Genomic DNA, 21,908 nt, shown 5'->3' on the forward strand with positions numbered 1-21,908 from the left:
ACACTGCAATTAAGTTCTGAAATCAAGAAGTATGAAACGTCCAACTTTATCTTTTTCAAGATTGTTTTGGCTATTTAGGGTCCTTTGAGATTCCACATGAATTTTGGGTTAGATTTTTCTATTTTTACCAAAAAAAAAAAAAAAGTGGTTGGATTTTGAAAGAAAAAAAAAGTCATCTTTTGAAAAAGCACTTTAAATCTTCCTACCAGTGACTGACATTTCACTGCTGCTTTAGAAGCTCCTAGAGACTCATGGTTGTAGTAATCGTCTGTATACATCCTTTTATCCACACTCTAGAATTTTTCAAAGGAATTAATCTGTGAGCAATGTAAAAATCATATGAGTTAATTATATTATCAAAATTCTCCTTTAAAACATTAGGATAAGAGTCCTAAAATATGTGAATATATATATTTACATATATGAATATATATGAATAGATGATATATGAATCAAAACTAACCAAACTGAGAAGATAGTTCAACCATTGAACTATACCCCACTTTCAATAATTAATGGAACTAGACAGAATAGGAATAGAGGACCTGAACAACACTATAAACCAACTAGATCTAACAGACATTTTTTAGAACACTCCATGCAACAACAGCAGAATATACATTCTTCTCAAGTACACATGGAACATTTTCTAGGACAGACCATATGTTAGGCCATAAAACAAGCCTGAATATATTTAAAAGCACTGAAATAATACAAAATATGTTCTCCAACTACAATGGAATGAAATTAGGAAATGACAACAGAAAGCAGTTTGGGAAATTCATAGACATGTGGAAATTAACAACATACTCTTAAATTACCAATAGGTCAAAGAAGTCATAAAGGAAATTAGAAAATAAGACGAATGAAAATGAAAACATAACACACCAAAACTTAGGAGACGCAGCTAAAGCAGTGCTCAGAGGGAAATTTATAGCTATAAGTACTTACATTAAAGGGGGGTAAAAAAAAAAAAATCACAAATCAGTAACATAACTTTACACCTTAAGAAGCTAGAAGAAAAGCAAACTAAATGCAAAGCAAGTAGAGGAAAGGATATAATACAAATGAGACTGGAAATAAATGAAACAAAGAAGAAAGTACACAGAAAACACAACAAAACCAAAAGTTGATACTTTGAAAAGATCAACAAAATTTGACACTTTTGTAACTGTAACTGATCAGTAAAAGAGATATGACTCAAATTACTAAACTCGGAAATGAAAGAGGAGATATCAACACCAATCTTGCAGAAATAAAAGGGTTTATAAGCAAAAATTAGAAACAATGGCACAACAACAAACTACAGATGAAATGGACAAATTCCTTAAAAGGCAGTTACTACTGAAACTGATTCAAGAAGAAAACACTAAGATTGGAAATTCCTGAAATAATTTTTGTAACTTATATAATTAGTTATATAGTTTCTAACAATTAGGCTTGGGAAATTAGTTCCATGATAGATGAAATTCCTTCAAATTTCCTTCTATAGAATTCAAGGACCTTATTCCTTATAATAAGGCATAAGCAGATAAATCTTTTGTTGAATTAATCTATTGGGTTAACTGGACACCTCTTGTACCCAATCCTCCTTAAAAGTCCATCTTTCACTCTACCTATAACTGCAGCATCCAGGTGCATGTAGGTGTGATTTGACTGCACTTTATTTCAACCAAACCAGAGTTTTCTGCCTCACATCATCTTGATGCCAGAGACGAGTCATCTGCAGTCTGGCCCTGCACAAGTGCAAACCCAGAAGTACAACAGTTAACTGAGAGATGGCACAGAATTAAGGCCCCTTTGTCCACAGAAGTGACTAAGTTAGTGATACTTCTTCATATCGGCTTGTCCTCTTTCCAATTTCACTTTTCCTGGTCTCCTCTTTTTTTCCATGGGATCACTTCTCAAAATAAACTACCTATACACAAAGCCCTTGCCTCAGCCTGGATTTTCTCCCAGAAAGTAGAGACTAAAAAAGGCCTTTAAAACAGGCCTTTACAGGTGTCTGGGTGGCTCAGTCGGTTAAGTTCCTGGCTCTTGATTTCGGCTCAGGTCATGATCTCACAATTCGTGGGTTTGAGCCCACATCGGGCTCTGCACTGACACTAAGGATCCTGCTTGGGATTTCTCTTTCTCTTTCTCTCTCTTCCTCTCTCTCTGTCCCTCCCTCCCTCACCATCTCTAAATAAATAAATAAATACATAAACAAACTTAAAAACAAAAACAAAAACACAGGCCTTTAAAGGTCCGTTCCTTCCAACTACCTTTGTGAACTTCGTTAGCACTTAGAAGACCCACTGTGATATGACAGGCTGTGTTAGAAAGAGCGTAGGGCTCATCAGCCTACGTTTGAGTTTGAGTTCTATCATTAACCTAACTTCAACTTCTTCAGATGAAAAATGGATATACTGTTATACATTCGAAAGAGTTCATAAACTCCAATATGCTATACAGAGGACAGTTATCCTTATCATTCATGAGATTTTTTCATCAGAAAAATCTGTTCAAGTCTACATTCAGGTAAAAATACAAGATCAACTTACAGAAGCTGTGTGTGAATATTAGTTCTTTGAGTAAAAATCCTCTGGTCTCTGATACAGTATGGCTGTATCTATAAATGCTTTCATTTTATAAGAAAGGAGAATGTACTCGTATATTACTTATGAAATTACAAATAAAAGAAAAATATTCTATATCTACATATGCCTGTTGTCATAAGGTAGAGTTTCATTCCACAAAAAGAAGCAAATTATATAAACAAAGTTATGGTTTAAAAGGTATATCAGAGGGGCACCTGGGTGGCTCAGACGGTTGAGCTTCCGACCTCGGTTCAGGTCATGATCTCATGGTTTGTGGGTTGGAGCCTCGCATCAGGCTCTGTGGTGACAGCTCAGAGCCTGGAGCCTGCTTTGCATTCTGTGTCTCCTTCCCTCTCTGCCCATCCCCCGCTTGTGCTCTGTCTCTCTCTGTCTCTCAAAAATAAATAAATAAATGTTAAAAAAATTTTTTTTAAGTATGTCAGAGTAGACGACCTGCTTCTGGGTCGGGGTTATATACGTAGCAGAGCAGCTCCCTCGCTGTGATCTACTGAAAGTCAGCCCTTGACACAAAGGTTTGTAAAATTTTCTTAAAAAAAAATTTTTTTTATAAAAAGCATATCAGAATAATGGATTCACGAAAACCTCAGGAAGAAGCTATTTGGTCTTATTCAATACCAAGTTCCAAAAGACACTGAAATCAAATGGCTCACTGTACAATTAAATGCTCAGTGCATGAGCTGGTTTCAAGGGAGTCCTCAATACCCTAAAAGTGAATGTAACATGTTGTATTAATGGGTATATGTGGAGTTTTCTGAGAAGTTCTACATCTTTATCAGAAAACCATGAAGCAAAAAAACTTTAAGAAACATTAGGTGTTTGTATCTTACTGATGTGTCTCCAACATGCAACTTGTATCTGGAAAATGAAAGAAAGTAATTAAACTTTTGTTTCCAGGATTTGGGGATGAGGCAGGGAAAAGGAGGTCTTGCCATGTCTATATCTAGGAACACATTGTGCAGCTTTATGTTCGGGCTTCATTTATAAGTTATAATGCCAACTTAGAGGTTGGTTACAATAGCTGCTCAGAAATTCTAACATTACAGATTTATTTTTCTGCTAAGATTTCACATTTATGGTTCCTGAGAATTTTTCTAATGCTAAATTCCTTGCATTCTATCTGATGCTACAGGAGACAGTGATGAAACCCCTAGGACATCATTTGTGCCAGGACATTCCAACAAAGCAGTTTCATCTTCCCCTGTTGATATGACCAGATATCACATCACATTCAGAACAGTTCTCACAATAAAAACCCACCTCATCAGTTCATTATGGAAACTACCAGTAACACTGCCATTTGTGGAGGACTTAGTGTACTGCATCTAGCTTAGCCTCCATGGTAGCACAGACATTTATTCCACAAATAATTTGTGATTAAGTCTTGTTAAGCTTTCACTGTAACAGAAACAGCATCAATATAAAATTGAGGATAATCCACTCTTACATGTGACTTAGAAATGAAGCTGACATTCTGTGCCTGCCCCATCAGTCCTTTGTCTTTGTCCAGAACCCTCTCTAGGCTTCCAGCTCCAATGTATTATCAGGTCTACAAGGGGGAAGAATCCAACAGTAGCCAGATTTCATCTCACTTTCATCAAAATGAATACACTAGTAAGATCTAAGAATTGTCCTGATCACCAAAACCTTTAATCCTAGCATACTTATAAGAAGTTAGTCAGGACTATGAATTATTATTTATAGTGTTTAAATTCTTGTGCTTTAAACATAAGAATAGATTGTTAAGCCCTCTTAATAAAAGAAAATCTAAGCAGGAGCCTGGCTGGCTCAGTCGGTGGAGCTCCTGATCTTGGGGTTGTGAGTTCAAACCCTATGCTAAGTGTAGAGATCACTTAAAAATAAAATCTTAAAAACTGGGGTCGGGGGGCAATTGGTTAAGCATCCGACTTTGGCTCAGGTCATGATCTCACAGTTCGTGAGTTCGAATCCTGTATCAGGCGATCTGCTGTCAGCAAAAAGCCCACTTCAGATCCTCTGACCCCCTCCCCACTTGCTCATGTAGGCGCGCACGCTCTCTCTCTCTCTCTCTCTCTCACACACACACAAACACATACACACAGGGAAACCTAAGGACATTAAATTGAACTTTCTTAGTAAACAATGTGCCAAGCTGAAAAATGTTCTTTATACCATGCAAATTACCTTTGGCATAGAATCTTTTCAATGTCTTAGTTCAGTCAACATATTGCATTTGCAAATCTACCTACTGTAAAGAAACAGTAACCCAGAAATGGGTAGGGAATTGGGCATTCTGTTGAATTCTTCCCAGAAGCAGCATACTAGAGATCATCAAATAATAAAGTTACAAAATTAAAATGTCGTTGAATGTAACAGTTTCAAATGATAATTCAGAAGGCATTTTAGGAAGACTGTGAACCTGAATTTTAACTGGACTAAACTAAGCACACACATGTAGTCTTAGAAGGTATTGAACAATAATTGATATGCCATGAAACTCTTTTGGATTAACTGCATGTTGCCACTCTGCCAACTGTTTTTCTCAGCAGATACCATAAAATATCAGTCATTTGGGCTTACCTAATACAGATTCTGGATGAAAAGGAGTTATTCTGAGAATCAAAGATACGTAAGTGAAAATGAAAATGTCTGGCAAAGAGTAAAATGCCCATACAACTATGAAATTATTTTGGGTGGGATCAGAAGCTTAGACTGAGAATTCACTCCTCAAGTCTTTATTTGCCAAACTCATGTCTTAGTCACATCATACTTCAGTAATTAAGACTCCAACCAAAATCCAGTCTGTAAGGTGTTAATGTAAGATGTTTATTAGTGTAATTTATTTATTAGCACAATGATCACATTAAAATGTCCCCAAATACAAACTGTTATAGTCTAAAGTCACAAAAAGTATAAACTCAGGTGCATGAATGAGGTTATATAAAATGTTATTTATAAACAAAGTTCTACATCTTCAACATTGGGCGAAAGAAGAAAAAAGAGAGAGAGAAAGAGAAAGATTACAAATAAGAAACGTATTTCAATAGAACAACCTGACCAGTCTGGTAACCTCACACTCAGGTACGCCCATGATGACAACACAGCATATCCTTACAGAACTGGCTACTTTGTACAAAGCTATACTGAAGCAACATGAAACATCCAAGAGAAACAGAGCTAACAATGTACATGGAATTTTAGCTGTTATTAGTGGAAATTTTCAATTCCATAAATAAAAAAACATATTTGGGGAAAAAGAGTCAAACAAAAACAAAGCAAAATGGAAACCAAAATGGAATAAATCAGTGTCAGCAATGGAGCGTGAGTGTGTCCCTTCAACCACTGCCACAGTAGGGTGGCCCTGGGCTTCTCCAGCCACTGTCACTTGCACAAGCTGTAGAGACTGGTTAGAACAGTTAGAAAAAGGTCAAAGTTGATCCTTAAAAGTTAGCACTGCCAGTTTTGCAAAGTTCCTAGCCAAAAAACCAAAACCAAAACAAACACAGATAACCAAAACACATACTGAACAACTAACTGCACACCAAAGGGCAAGTGCTAGGTTTTATCTGATGGGTGCTCTCCTACAGTTAAGAGTTTTATATTTTATCAACTGCTTCAGAGGTAAGCATAAGCAACGTCCCTCAAATGTGCTTCCTCTAAGTGTCTTTTCTCCAAGAACTCACAGAAGGAATTCCTGGCAGAGGAGCAAGCTCCTGCTTGTGACCAGAAGAGGGAATGCTTCCTGAATTCCAGAAGTCATTGCAGGGACTCGGTTTAAACTTTCATAATATTCTGGTTTTTCCATCTCAAAAGTAGTTTTGTGTCAGAGGATCTAAAATAATGTACATCTCAAAATCTACCTAGAATCTAGTGCCAATTATTTATCTTAATCCAAAACAATCAATAATTTGGTTGACTGTGACAACCTGCATAATCAATTAGAGGACAGAAACCTGGAGCGTTTCACATTCTGGTTCTTAAGCCAGAACTCCTGTAAGATTTCAAACCTTGGCCCAGGTATTATATTCTCTAAAAATCTCTCTGCTAAAAATCCAATCAAAGGTTATTATCTGAAAAGCTCCACAGTACTTTTCCCAAATAGTTCTTCTAGATTTTTTAGCTATTAGTGTGGGAAAACAAGGAACAAGTTTAAGAAAGTGCCATTGGGCTCTGTGCTGGCAGTGCAGAGCCTGTTTGGGATTCTCTCCCTCTCCCTCTCTCTCAAAATAAGTAAAATAAACTTAAAAAGGAAAAAAAAAGTCTCATTGGGACAATCCTCAGAACGCACTGAGTATAAATGCTAATTTGTAAAGGTCTTCCCATGTGATCCACCAGTCCCCCTGGAATGCTGTAAAAAGGCTTCTCCAGAGACCAAAGGGATTCAAGACACTACCTGAACAGAGTTTGCATCCAATCTGAAAACCACGTCATTAGAAACCTGATAAGTTGGTTGTAGTTGTTCAGTGAATTGCAATATACTTTCATTCTCATGTTTTTACAGAAAAAGTTGTTTCTATCTGTATCAACATCCCAGTAGTCTATACAGGATTCCACTTTCTTAAACTTCTCAATTCTTATTTTGATAGTTCATGATCATGTTATGAAAGTAACTTTGGTTATAAAATTTCATACACAATAAAAGGTTGTCAGATTTTCAAGAGAATCTAAGCCTCTAGACAAATAAACCGTCATTTCGTAATAAAAACAATTTCAGCCCAACTTACAAATAACAAAAGATGATTTAATTCGAGGAAGTACTTTTCAAAGTTTAGTCAGAGCTACTCTACATTAAAATAGCTATCGTTATTCAGATTTTAGTAAGGTGGAGAGAATTAGAGGTAAGCCTGAAAGACTGCACTTCCCTAAAAGCAAGCTCACAGAGGGAGAGGGGAGGGAGAGGAAAAGGGAGGGTCACTGCAGTACTGGTGGACTCAATCCCTTTATGAAAGCACACGTTCTCATTTGGTGTTACAATATCCTGATTCATTCTGAAGAGCTGAAAAAAACACATGGAAAAGGCCAACTCAAAATGTTTAAAAAAAAAAAAGAAAAATGTGAGATTTGAATGAAATGATAAAATGAGTTTTCAAAAAGAACAAGAAATAAAAGACATTAGATGCCCAAGGATTCATCTTGTACTCTGTGCTCACAAAGGGAAAGGAGGTTCCATCAAGCCCTGCAGAGCACAAGAGGAAGCAGGTGGTTTGCTCAGGCAGCAGCAGAAAAGGCCCCGAAGAACTACCCTCTGCTTCTTCTACATCGTGTCCAGGAAGGAAAAGCAAAGCTCTGCAAAATGCTGCAGGTTTTAGAAGTGTAACGGTGCTTAGGAAAGATCACTGGTCTGGTGTTGCAGCAGCCCCAGTGTGGAGAGACACGCTAGGCTTCTAGGAGGAGAAAAATAGAAAGGGAGGAAGAAGTAGGAAGGGGAAGGAAAGGGCAGAAAAGCACAGGTCATTAGTAAACAGCAAGTTCAACATAGCAAGATGCTCATACACCCTTTATATGCTATCAGCGGAGCTGGTCTGCTCTTAGGACTAGAGACAACATCCTGAATAAAACAGAAATGGGAGTTTTTCAAAATGGCACTGAGCTATGTGCTCTAGTTAGTAATGGCCAAATCAGAATGAGGTCACATCATGCTCCAAAAACATGCACTCTTTGTCCCCTCCCTACTCATTCCCACCCCCCAGTGAAACATGCATATTTTCAAAAGGTCAAATTCAGAACACACACATCTTCCCAGGTATGCAAACCATACTCTACCGGCTGCCATCATGTCAGTGGGCAATTCATAAATCCCTGGGTTCTTTTCTGCCACCAGGGAACTAAAAGTCTTGAAACAGTAAGGGCCAGGCTGCATGTTTTTCCAGTTCAATTTTTTCCGTGCTAGTAAGAGTTGGCAATCGGAAGCAATTGCTACCCAAAGTTTGGGTCTCTTCTGGTCATACTTGACATCTTGCTAGGGAAGAAATCTACTCTAGTTTTGATAATTGTTTCCTCTCTGGATGAAAATGGCATCCACTCCTTCAACTGGCTAATCAAATCAATCCCCTCCAAGCCTTTTCTTCCCCCGGCACTGCCTCTTTGTTAAAGAAAGCTGAACTTACACATTTTTTAAAAGTTCATGTTCAAGCTTCTCCTTTAATCACAGGTATATTTCCATAAATGTTTCCTTAAAACTATACTACATAGATGACTCTGCTTTCAAAGCAGGCACAGAAACAGTCAATAATACAACAAAGGTTATCAAATAAATACAAAAATTTCTGTTCACAAAACTGGAAGACAAGTGTCACTTCTGGTTGTTTTTAGCTTTTAAAGTAAAGAGTTTCTAAGTTAATGAGCTGCTAATAAGGATGTTAATGTCAGTGGGTAAAACTAACATTCACAACAAATGGAAACCAGCCATCAATATATCTGAGGTACAAAGATAGAGAGGACATTTTGAAAGGTCACAGAATAAAAAATAAATCCTGGAATAATTGCTGTTGCTAAGAGGAGGCTTTCTGGAAGCCTTACAAACAGAAATCGTATGGCGGCTCAAGAAAAGTCTTCTCAAGGCTGAGGTATGCATACAAGGGAAACACAGACACAGTATGTGTCTAGTGCTTGCCTCCAGTGCAGCAATGTGAATCGAATGTTATGCCCCAGTTAAGGGCACGCTCTGTTGCAAAGAACAGTTTGCTTGACCATTAGAAGTCTATTCATTTGGGTCAACAGTGTCAGCCTGATTACAACTGCAAAGTGCAATTATTTATAAAAATACAACATGACTCTCATAATGGCTACCTAAGAGAAGGTTTGCACAGTACATCCCTATGGATCCTGCTACTTCTTCGAGAATTCTGCTCTGGGGTCAGAGAGCTGGTGCTAGTTACGAGGTGGAAACCCATAGGAACTCAGTGCCAGCTGACAGAATATCAAAGCCTTAGTAATTAATAGGCTGGAGCTAAAGTTAGAGACAGATTTCAAAAGTAGCAGTTGTGGGGGAGGGGGGGGGGTGTGGGGAGAAAAAGACCGAGGGCAAAATAGAAAGGAAAGAACTTTTAATTTGTGGCTCACAGATTTCCCAACATTAAGCCATGGCAAGCAAGCTAAGTGCAGTGGGGAAAAGCCTGTGTAAAGAGCTGTAGTGGCCAAAGGCCTCCAATATAACATATTTTGATGATGATTAGTTTGCATCTATAATCGTAGTTTTAAGATTGATCCAGCTCTTGTGTGGCACAACTACAACAAATATTCAATACCACTCTTTCTTCTGTTGTTAGAGATGTTATGTGGCAGATGCCTTGGATTTGAATACATCCAACAAGAACAACAAAACCCTTAGAGATAATTCACATGCCTCCCTAACAGTCTTCCTCAAAGAAGCTCATCAAGGTGTTTACTGTGACTGTTTCACCTCCACATTTGGGGAATCCGGGGAACCACTTACCCGCAGTATCATTCCCTTCCATTCCATGATCACCGTTGGCTAGCCCTGTTGCTTTAGAGGATGGCGTACCTGCAACAACCACAAAGAATAATTAGCCGCTGTGACAGACAGCAGTATGAAAAACACACTCCCCACTACCTAACTAGGTAGAATTTTGTCACTCTTCATAGCATGAGCTTAAAGCAGATAAATGTATGTCCAAAATTTAAAGATCCAATAAAAGAAAACCCAGAAATATAGAACACAACGGAGTCATTCATTTTTACGGGACCCAGACTCTACACTATAGAAGAGCCTTTCCTAATAAGCAAACTGAAATCCTTTCTGTTCTGTAAATTGTCAAAGATTACCATTGTATTCAATTAGAACCACTATTAAGCACCACAGATTTTGTATCTGTGATTCAAATCCAATGCTCCAAGGGCACAGGGCCATTTGGAACTCCCACACACAGAGTCCAGGGCATCATCGTTGCTCCTGAGGGTGAGGATTACACAGTCACCAGTAGCACTACTGGAAGCAGAGAACTTTTTTTTTTTAATCTTACCTATTCTGATAGAGTATAGTTGTGTCACATTCCCTAATAACTAAAGACATTGAGCATCTTTTCACGTTTATTTGCCATCCCTTTCTTTAGTGAATTGAATGGTCAAATTTTTTGACCACTTTTCTTTGGGTTGTTTTCTTATTATTTAGTTTTGAGGATTCCTTATACATTCTAAGCACCAACCCTTTATCAGATGAATTCTGCAAATATTTTATCCCAGTCTATAACTTGAATTTTCATTCTCTTAACTGTGTCTTTTGCTTTGCAAACTGTGTCTTACCCGTATTTTCATTGTCTTAACTGTGTCTTTTGCTTTAAATTTTGATGAACTCGAATTTTTCATTTTTCCCTCATGCTTCCTTATATTTTCAGTGAGGTATCTAAGAAATCTTTATCTAACTCAAGGCCACAGGATTTTCTCCTACGTTTTCCTCTAGAACTATTATAGTTTTCAAATTTAGGCTCCATATTAAGGCCGATGATACATGATAAATTTTGTATATGGTGTAGCTACAGGTCTAGATCTGTATTTTTTGCCTATGGACATCTAATTATTCCTGTATAATTTGTTGAAAAGACTATCCTTATTCCCTGAACTGCCATTGCATTTTTGTAGTAAAATCACATATACTATGTGTGGATCTATTTCTGCACTCTCTTCTATTCCACCGGCCTATAAGTCTATCCATTTTTCCAATACTACAATGTCTTGATTACTGAATCTACAGTATTTCAAAAAGGTCATGTGAGTCCTCTATAGTGGGTCTTTTCCAAAATTGTTTTGGTTATTCTAGTTTCTTTGCTCTACTATATCATGAATGAAATTGCGTTACTACATAGACGAATATAAGGATGTACAACCTTTTCTTAAAGGCTTTGACCACATCTAACACTTCAGCAACCCATCTAGCTCTGCGGTCAGCTTGCCAACCCAAGAGCTTCTCATGAGTCCCTCTCAAGAACTTAACAGAGATATTTGTCTTTTTTTTTCTTTTTTTTTTAATCTTTATTTATTTTAGGGAGAGAGAGAGAGAGAGAGACAGAGTGCGAGCAGAGGGAGGAATAGAGAGAGAGAGAGAGAGAGAGAGAGAGAGAGAGAGAGAGAGAGAACCTGAAGCAGGCTCCAGGCTCCAAGCTGTCAGCACAGAACCCGACACGGGGCTCGAACTCACGAACCACAGGATGGTGACCTGAGCCAAAGCCAGACGCCCAACCGACTGAGCCACCCAGGTGCCCCTAGAGATATTTTTCATAAAACAAGTAAAAATCTGGAATGTATGCTACAAAAATATAAAATGCAAGATTTTACTTTGAAAGACAAGAAACTATACTGTCCAACCTTCTGACTCCCACAGATCCAAGGCAGAAATCTTTCACATAAACTCACTGAAAATATCTTTCATTCTGTTATCTCAGATAACAGAGGAACAACTACAGAAAACCTAAAGAACAAGGCAGACCAAAAAGAGATTATCAATTAACTGGAGGAAAAAGAAAATAAAGGAATGAAAGAGAACAGACTTTTATTGAATATCCACCATGCATTAGGTACCATACTAGGGCTTTACATACTGTTTTACTTATCCGGAGAGATACCAACTATGTTCTATCCCACATTTATGCCAAATATGGGATAGAACATGTTTAGCATAAATTTCCTTTTACCCTCACAAAGTACATTTATAAAATTTATTCTTCTTAGCTCAAGAAAGAACACATATTTTAAAAAATCTGCCTCATTTTAAAATACAGATTGTAAAAAATAAAATAAAATGCAGATTATAGGAAAATGCAAATTACAAAAAATACCATCTTCTGGTCATGAGCGTGATAAAATCTTTTTAAAATTTAATAGCCAGTGTTGGCACAGTGTAAGAAAACAGGTAATCTCATACACCACTCAACGAATATAAATCGGAACAACCTTTTATGAGACAACTTGGCAGTCTATCAAATTTTGATATACTTGTTTAACTCAACAATCCATTTTAGGTACATAGTTCAGAGAAAGACATAAAAGTGCACAAATATGAATGTTAATGAGATGTTGACTATGGCACTGTTTAAAAAGTTACAAATGCCCACTGACAGATTCACTAAATTATGAAATAATATGCAATTTTAAAAGAAATGAGGTAACTTTTCCTGTACTGATATGGGAAAATGCCAGACCATATTAAGAAAAAAATTAAACCAGGGTCGCCTTGGTGGCTCAGTCAGCAAAGCATCCGACTCTTGATCTCAGCTTAGGTCTTGAACTCAAAGTCATGACTTCAAGCCCCACATTGGGCATCATGATGGGCATGAAGCCTACTTAAAAGAAAAAAAGAAAAGCAAATATGGCATAATAGCATTATAACACACACGCACACACAAATAATCAGAAAAAATATGAAAGAATATATCCAAACACCACTGATGGGGAACCAGAGATAAGGACAAAAAGGAAGACTTAAACAAACAAAAAGTCCTGTTTTAATTGAGCACATTAAAGAATTTTATAATACTTCTAAAAAAAAATTTTAAGTTTATTTACTTAGAGAGAGAGAGAGAGAGAGAGGCGCATAGAGGGGCAGAGAGAGAGGGAGAGAGAAAGAATCCCAAGCAGGTTCTGCACACCCAGCATGGAGCCTGATGCAGGGCTGGAATCCACCAACCACGAGATCATGACCTGAGCCAAAATCAAAGAGTTGGACACTTAACTGAATGAACTACCCCGGCGCCCCAGAGCACATTAAAGAATTTAAGAGTAGGGACGCCTGACTGGCGTCAGGCGCAGAAATGGATCCACAAACGTATGGCCAACTAATTCTTGACAAACCAGGAAAGAATATCCAATGGAATAAAGACAGTCTCTTCAGCAAATGATGCTGGGAAAACTGGACAGCAATATGTAGAAAAATGAATCTGGACCCACTTTCTTACACTATACACAAAAATATACAAAATGGATCAAAGACCTAATGTAAGACAGGAAGCCATCAAAATCCTCGAGGAGAAAGCAGACGTTTTAAAACCTCTTTGACCTCAGCTGCAGCAACTTCTTACTCAACATGCCTCCAGAAGAAAGGCAAATAAAAGCAAAAATGAACTACTGGGACCTCATCAAGATAAAAAGCTTCTGTACAGCAAAGGAAACAATCAGCAAAAGTAAAAGGCAACCAACAGAATGGGAGAAGATATTTGCAAACGACACATCAGATAAAGGGTTAGTATCCAAAAATCCATAAGGAACTTATCAAACTCAACACCCAAAAAACAAATTACCCAGTGAAGAAATGGGCAGAAGACCTGAACAGACACTTCTCCAAAGAAGACATCCAGATGGCCAACCAATACAGGAAAAAATGCTCCACATCACTCATCATCAGGGAAATACAAATCAAAACCACAATGAGATAGCACCCCACACCTGTCAGAATGGCTAAAATTAACTCAGGCAACAACAAATGTTGGTGAGGATGCAGAGAAAGAGGATCTCTTTTGCACTATTGGTGGGAATGTAAACTGGTGCAGCCACTCTGGAAAACAGTATAGAGATTCCTCAAAAAGTTAAAAACAGAACTACCTTATGACCCAGTAATTGCACTACTAACTACTAGGTAATTAACTAAGGGACACAGGTGTGCTGTTTCAAAGGGGCACATGCACCCCAATGCCTATAGCAGCGCTATCAAAAATACCCAAAGTATGGAAAAGAGCCCAAAGGTCCATCAACAGATGAATGGATAAAGATGTGGTTTGTGTACACACACACACACACACACACACACACATACATACACACAATGGAGTATTATTACTCAGCAATCAAAAAGAATGAAACCTTGCCATTTTCAACAATGTAGATAGAACTAGAGTGTATTACGCTAAGCAAAATTAGAGAAAAACAAATATATGACTTCACTCATATGAGGACTTTAAGGTACAAAACAGATGAACATAAGGGAAGGGAAGCAAACAGGGAGGCGGACAAAACATAAGAGACTCTTAAATATGGAGAACAAACAGAGGGTTGCTGGAGGGGTTGTGGGTGGGGGGGATGGGCTAAATGGGCAAGGGGCATTAAGGAAGACACTTGTTGGGATGAGCACTGGGTGTTACAGACTGGAGATGAATCACTGGACTCTACTCCTGAAATCATTATTGCACAATATGCTAACTAACTTGCATGTAAATTAAAAAATAAAAATTTTAAGTAGCTAATAGTTACAGAATTCTATAATAGAACACTATTTAGCCATTAAAAATGAAGTTGTAGAAGTATATTTATTAACATATTTGTAAATTAGCAATCTACATGTGCAAAATAATAAAATTATTTTGTACTACACAAAATTATTTTGTACAATACAATCCCATTTTGGTAAAAAATAAAATTACATATTTAAAATTAAAAAAGAGAATGGATAGAGAGAGCCAAATGAAGTTCATAGGTCATCCTCAACATACTACCACAAATACTTAAACATGGCAGGAAAGATGGCTCAAAAGAATAAAGTAAGAAAAGACCTAGAAATCAAGAAGGTTACCATCCAGTGGACCAGAAATTACAAGGAATATCCAAGAAGCTGAAGCAAATGGGATCACACTGAAGAAGAAACCACAGCCCGAAGGCGGCCCAGGAAAGCAGGACTGCAAGGTCTTCTGCACTCGGACAGCAGGCATGATGGGAGCGCCATTAAAAGCTACCAGGCCAGTCCCCATTTCCCCCATACTTTCCTTCCCTCACCCCACAACAGTCAGCCTTGTGCCAACCTCCAGAACGAATGGGGAGCCCCCACACTCCACCTGGCAGCACAGCTGTATCCCTCCCTGTCAGAGGCAGGTGGTGGAAAAAAAAAAAAAAAAAAAAAAAAACAGTCATGAGGAATCTCAAATAGACAGTAATGCCACATACCTGAGGGAAACTATCACCAAAAGAATAAGGCATCATCTCATTCAAAGAGAATAAACATCACTCAGGGAAACAATGTTGATACAGAAATAAGAGACTTTTTTTTTTTAACATTTATTTATTTTTGAGGGACAGAGATAAGAGCACAAGTTGGGGGGGGGGGGGGGGGGAGCAGAGGAGACACAGAATCCGAAGCAGGCTCCAGGCTCTGAGCTGTCGGCACAGAGCCCAACACGGGGCTCAAACCCACAAACTGTGAGATCATGACCTGAGCTGAAGTCGGATGCTTAACCGACTGAGCCACCCAGGTGCCCCACAAACAGGAGACTTTTTTTAAAAACTACCTCATTTCCCTCAGAAGGTATAAAGAAAATATCACACATCCATGAAACAAAAGCAAGCCCCTGAAAAGTAAATTCTCTCATGACTGAGTAACAAATCATCTTCCAGGTTAGGTAGTTTCCAATTCTTGGCTTTCATCAAACTTTAAAGAAGTTTTAATGTAGTTGCCTTCTGATACGACATTGAAAATAATTTCTAATAATAATGACTTACAGAATCCTTAACATATAACTCAAAGAACTGAGGACATTTCCATAGAGACTTCTATTCCCACACACTTAGCCATGTGAATAAAGTTTTTTCACTTTAGAATCTATTAAAATAGGAAGAGAGGGGCGCCTGGGTGGCTCAGTAGGTTACGCACCTGACTCTTGATCTCAGGGTCAAGAGTTCAAGCCCTGCGGCGGGCTCTGAACTGGGCATGAAGCTAACTAAAAACAAAAACAAAAACCAATAGGAATAGAAATTACTGCACCCTCTTTCATCCTAGCAAAAAATAATTATCCAAAGATTCATGACCTAATTGAGAAACCTATTAGACCCCCAAAAACATTTCCAACCAAATTCAACTTTTATGGTTAGTAACAATTTACCAAAAATCCTGACACATGCGATCAACTGTGTACTACTACTAGTAACTGTGATAATAACTTTTCTTCTGGATCAAGTTAATATTTAAAGCCTTATGGTTACAGGAACTTTTTAAATTAAAATTTAAGCTTACATACATATTTTGTTACAAAAACACAATAACAATCAAGAAAAACCTATGAGTATAAAAATGTATTACTCTAAGATAAAAGTCTATGACAGACATGGACTAGAAATAAGAGTTCAAGGAATCGAAAGAAGGATTTACATTTCCAATGATAATGAACAGCTTGCTCATACATTTTTAAAATACATGATGAGGAGAATCAAAATGCTATATATTTAGGAGCATTTGGATGCATTGAAAAGAGCAGCATAACTTATTTTTATGTGGCAAAAGTGAAACATTCTGAAAATGACATGCTTTACAACTACCTCCTTTAGCCAGAGCTTTAAAGATCAACAACCTCCAGATTGGTATCCCGAGCCCAGAACTCTCCTCTGAACTCCAGACTCTTATCTAGCTGTCTATTGCTCTTCTCCTCTTGGGTATCTTCTCTACTATCATGTAACTCACGCTCAGCAACTCTCGACCTAAATTTCTTATATTCCTCTAAAAATCTACCTTTTTTTTTTTTTTTCTTTTTCTTTGGAAAAAGAGAGAGAGACTCTTAAGCAGGCTTCACGCTGGACAGGAGACCATCACTGGGCTTGATCTCACAACTATGAGATCATGACCTGAGCCGAAATCTAGAGCTGGACACTTAACTGATTGAGCCACCCAGGTGCCCCTCAAAATACTCTTTCTAGAGCTTTCCCAATCTCAGATGATGGCAATTCATTTTTCAGTCAACCGTGCTAAAACCCTTGGGGTTATCCGGATTCATCCTTGGCAATGTAAAAGGAGCAGTTTGGGTGGCATGGCATGGGTTACTGTAGGATGGGAAGGGGTTCAAGAAAGAAGGAGACAGGTAGTAGATACATCCTTTTCAAAGGAACAGGGAAAAAAAGAAGCAAATGAGATGGGCATGGGGTTGAGAAAGGACTTTTTTTTTTTTTTAAGTGAGAGAGAAAGCATGAGCTGGGGAAGAGCAGAGAGAGAGAGAGAGAGAGAGAGAGAGAGAGAGAATCTCTAGCAGGCTCAACACTGTCGGTGCACAGCCTAATGCAGGGTTCTAACTCATTAACGGTGAGATCATGACCTGAGCTGAAGTTGGACACTCAACTGAGTGAGCCACCCAGGAGCCCCTGAGATAGGATTTTTTTTTAAGGAAGTTAAAAATTATGGTCTATTTGATGTTGATGAATGACCCAGTTGAAACAGAGAAACTGATGATGCAGGCAACAGAAGAGAAAATGGCTCTAGCAGTGCCCTAAGTGAAAGCAGTTCACCCATAACAAGAGGAAGAGCAGAGGAAAGGGCAGAGGGGGGAGGTAGGTGAGGACCTGCAGCAGGGGGACTGTGCAGAAGTTCTCTTCTGACTGAGTCTATTGATCCTTTGTTGTAAAAGTCATTGGCTGAGAATATGAACAGGAGGGCAGGTGCTGGAGGTTTGAACAGAAAGGAGATGATGTGAAACAGTCACCTAAGAAAGTGGAAAACTTTACAAATTCATATGAATTAGTAGCAGAGTCCTCAGGTTCAAAGTTCAAGCTCTTTATACAAATGAAATAAGACTCATTTATATTTCCTGAAAATAATATTTATATGTCTAATAATTTTGTCTTTGAGTTACATAAGTAAATGTTTAGTTTTGAAAAATAGCATCTATAAGACATTAAATTAAGCAGAGTATGCATCTGTGAAGATGGTGTGGTTTCATAGAAAGAACATGAGGTTGAAAATCAGAAGATCTGAGTTCAGTTGTGGTCTGTCACTATTAACCAAATGATCAAATCCAACTCCCTTGTGCTTTCTAAGCCTTAGCAGCCTCCCCTGAAAAATGTGATAATATCTATCTCCCATGGTTATCAAGAAGACGAAATCTACTAATACTGGAGGAAGTATTGTGCCAACTATAGTGTTATGCAAATGTTAACAAATGTTATTATTTCCATTGTTATTAACAATGATCATCTATAGTTGATCAATCTGTACACTAACTGTAGATTAACTGCAGACTGATCACTAAACTATAAAGTAACCTTGGTAGAACATAAAAATATAAAAATCTAGCTTAAGTGACATTAGTAGACTAATAATTGTGCATCTAAGAAATAAGAAACTTACCAGAATAAAAAAAAAGCAAAATAAGGAGGTTAGAAGAAAATAAAAGAGAGACTGAGATTCTACCATACACATAACACCTAACAGTCTAAAAAGAATCCAAGCCCAGGAGAGGGGAAGGAAGGAAGGAAGGAAGGAAGGAAGGAAGGAAGGAAGGAAGGAAGGAAGGAAGGAAACATAGGAAGGGAGAAAGAAAAACATTACAACATAAAGATAAGTAGGCTTTGGGGCACTTGGGTGGCTCAGTCAGTTGGGCGTCTGAGTACGGCTCAGGTCGTGATCTCGCGGTTCGTGAGTTCAAGCCCCACGTCGGGCTCTTTGCTGACAGCTCGGAGCCTGGAACCTGCTTCAGATTCTGTGTCTCCCTCTCTCTCGCTGCCCCTTCCCTGCTCATGCTCGCTCTCTCGCTCTCTCTCTCTCTCTCTCTCTCTCTCAAAAATAAATAAATATTTTAAAAATAAATAAATAAGTAGGCTTTAGAGTAAGAAGGAGGTTCACTGTGCATTACTGGGTAAATCCTAATTCAAAAGATGCTACACTGCCTTCTTTCACTAATTCCCTCAGAGGAACATCCATTTCATGAAATGAAATCTTTCTCAGCTAAACACCTATAGCACTGAAAACAACACAATTTTTAAATAATCACGCGCCCTGAGAAATAAAGACATTCAAATTCACTGGGTTTATTTTTGTGTTTTGGAGTTTTCTTGTTTGTTTGTTTTTAACTCTCTTCTCTCACAAGTGATTTTAGAGTCCCACAGCTGGCAAATCAGGCAGAGAAGGGAAGTGGCAAGACCCTGAGAGGGCATGTGTGCTGTGAGGAAGACAGCCACGGTGAGTCGGCTTTGGGCAAAATGGGGGGGGGCGGGGGGGGTGGGCAGATTCTGCATGATCTCGGCACAAGGGCACCTTCTAGCGCAAAAGTCAGGCCTGTTCCAACATCGCCCTCTGGTGGCCAATAAAGCTGGTTGCAAGGCTCTGCAACAGAAGGCCCGTCAGCTAAACAAGAATCTGCAGTATCTAGTTATCATTCTTTCCAGGACTTGGCTTAGGCCCTCCCTCCTGGATCAATGTTTCTCAATCTTGGGTGCATCAAAGTTACCTGCAAGGGCCTGTTAAAACACAGATTGCTGAGCTCCATACCCAAAGTTTCTGATTCCAGGTGGGTGGGCCTGAGAATTGTACCTTAACAAGCTCCCAAATGATGGGATCACTTCTGGTCCAAGGACCACACTTTGAAAACCACTGTCCTACGATAGAACATTTAATAGAAAAAATTCTTAGCCCCCAAAACCTCCTAGAATTCTCTCAATCTCACAAGTACAATTAAGCACAGAGTACAGAAAACTTAAGTGACTTGTGCACAGATTTGCCAATTATTTGTGGCTAAGCATCAACAATGTGCTAGATGCTCTTTCAAACATCTATGACAATGTTGTGAATGAACAAAAGTCACAGAAATATTATTGTTTTGTTATTCACGTGTAAAAGAAAGCTGTCTTTTGTTTCCCTGGCCTAGAAAATAGAGCCATACAGAGGTGATAATGAACAATGATTAAGTGGATAACATTTCTGAAGAAGAAAAAAACAAGTAATACATAAATCCTGAAAAAGTATTTTGAGAACTGTTTTGCAAGGTGACCTGTCATTTCAGAAGTAATATGACACCAGTTTTATTTCCAGGTATTTGGCTCTTTAGATGTTTTATGGGGTAATAAGAAGAAGATAAAAATATTCATGGAAACAAAACTGAACAGTGGTAAAATGGAAAAGAGATATAGTATAGTATATCCACAAAAAAGGCCTAAAACCAATGAAAAATCCAGTGGCAACAAGCACCCCTAGCACCCACCCACGTTGTGAAGGGGAGGGAGGCTCTGAGAACTTACTGTTTCCAGGTCTGGGGCAGGAAATGTACGTCGGGAGAAAAAAGGCAACTTTTCCTACTCTGTGTTAAGTGTCATAAAGGTAGCCTGCTTGCTTACCCCCCATTTTTAAGTCGTGGGCAATTAGGGTAGGCATGTGAGAATTCAAAGAAATAAAAACACCACTGTCCAAAGAATTCCATTACATGTTGTAACCTATTCAACTGCCCTTTCTATTCTAGACGCAGGAAACTGATTGATAACTTTCCACTGACTGGCCTAAGTAAGCCTGCTGGTAATCACACCTGGACCGCCAGTGATAACTTCATGAATCTCACCCAATAACAAAATCAAACTTAAAGTTGGATATATAGTAAAACATGAAGATAATGAAGTCTAGGACCCTTCCATCACTTCTGAAGAAGTATTCAGAAGAAAAAAACATGTTATTCAGAATTCTCTCCAAGCAAAACACAAACATGAACCCAACCTATCATTTGGGCAAAACCCATGAGAGAGATAATCTATAAAAGTTAGACTCACAGTAAAGAAGCCCCCATTCACTGAGAACTCACTCACTGTCCCAGATTTCTACAAGACGAAATAAAGAAATTCTTTTCCTTTCTTCTTCAAGGTCTCCCAACAGCCACCTTTCCTTTTCCCACTTATTCTTAACCAAATCTTCTACAAACAAGGTGGTATAAAAATAAAATTAGAAACTTATAATTTAGTTCTAATGTAATTATAAACTTTGTATTATTCTTTTTGAACAGGTTGATAAATATATGTGTACAAAACCCAAGTGGTCCAAAGGGATATACAGTAAAAATAAGGCTCCCTCCCACCTCTACACTCTAACCAGCTACTTCTTCCCGGGTAAACACTGTTACCAATTTCTAGACTAGTCTCCCTGAGTTAATGAACTTTTAATTACAGTAATTTTAATTACAGTTATAGGCTATTCATATATTAAAAATATTAGGGGAAATTTAATTTTTATAAGCAAAATAGTTTCTAAAAATCTTTCCTCTTCTAGGGTTAATGAAACACAGGTCAAGTCACCGAAGATGAAGAAGCACAAGAGAATCTACTGCTGCCACATCACGATGTTCACCCACCTAAGCTGAGGCCCAGGAGGTGGAAACAACGCACAACTAAAGGAAAAGAAAAAATGAAATCCAAAGGAAGACATGGCCCTCAAGGAGACAGGGAGGTAAGCACTGGCTCTCCTATGTCAGAGCATGTGAGGGAGAGATGCTGGGTTTAACAAGCAGGTAAGAATTCAACTAAAAAGTTTAATGATAGGCTAAAGGCTAAGTGAAGGGCTGTATGACAGTCTAGGGTCCCTAGCATCCACAGACAAAAGGGAAGTTCAAACATCTGCACAGATGTTGCCCAGATGCTGGTAAGACTGGAGATGAAGTGGGA

The 21,908-nt window shown here is 38.3% G+C and overlaps 1 protein-coding gene across 20 annotated transcripts in view; it reads right to left on the bottom strand.

The window, feature by feature from the left end:
• MAP4 (microtubule associated protein 4) overlaps nucleotides 1-21,908 on the bottom strand; it is a 193,562-nt gene that overhangs the window by 96,343 nt on the left and 75,311 nt on the right. For all 20 annotated transcript variants that reach the window (XM_060630910.3, XM_060630919.3, XM_060630917.3 and 17 more), the window contains one exon: nucleotides 10,012-10,080. In XM_060630910.3, the coding sequence (XP_060486893.3) occupies nucleotides 10,012-10,080 (69 nt within the window). The remainder of the gene's footprint in view (nucleotides 1-10,011; nucleotides 10,081-21,908) is intronic.

This window comes from Panthera onca, chromosome A2 (genome assembly GCF_046562875.1).
Source record: "Panthera onca isolate mPanOnc1 chromosome A2, mPanOnc1 haplotype 2, whole genome shotgun sequence".
Taxonomy (NCBI): domain Eukaryota; kingdom Metazoa; phylum Chordata; class Mammalia; order Carnivora; family Felidae; genus Panthera; species Panthera onca.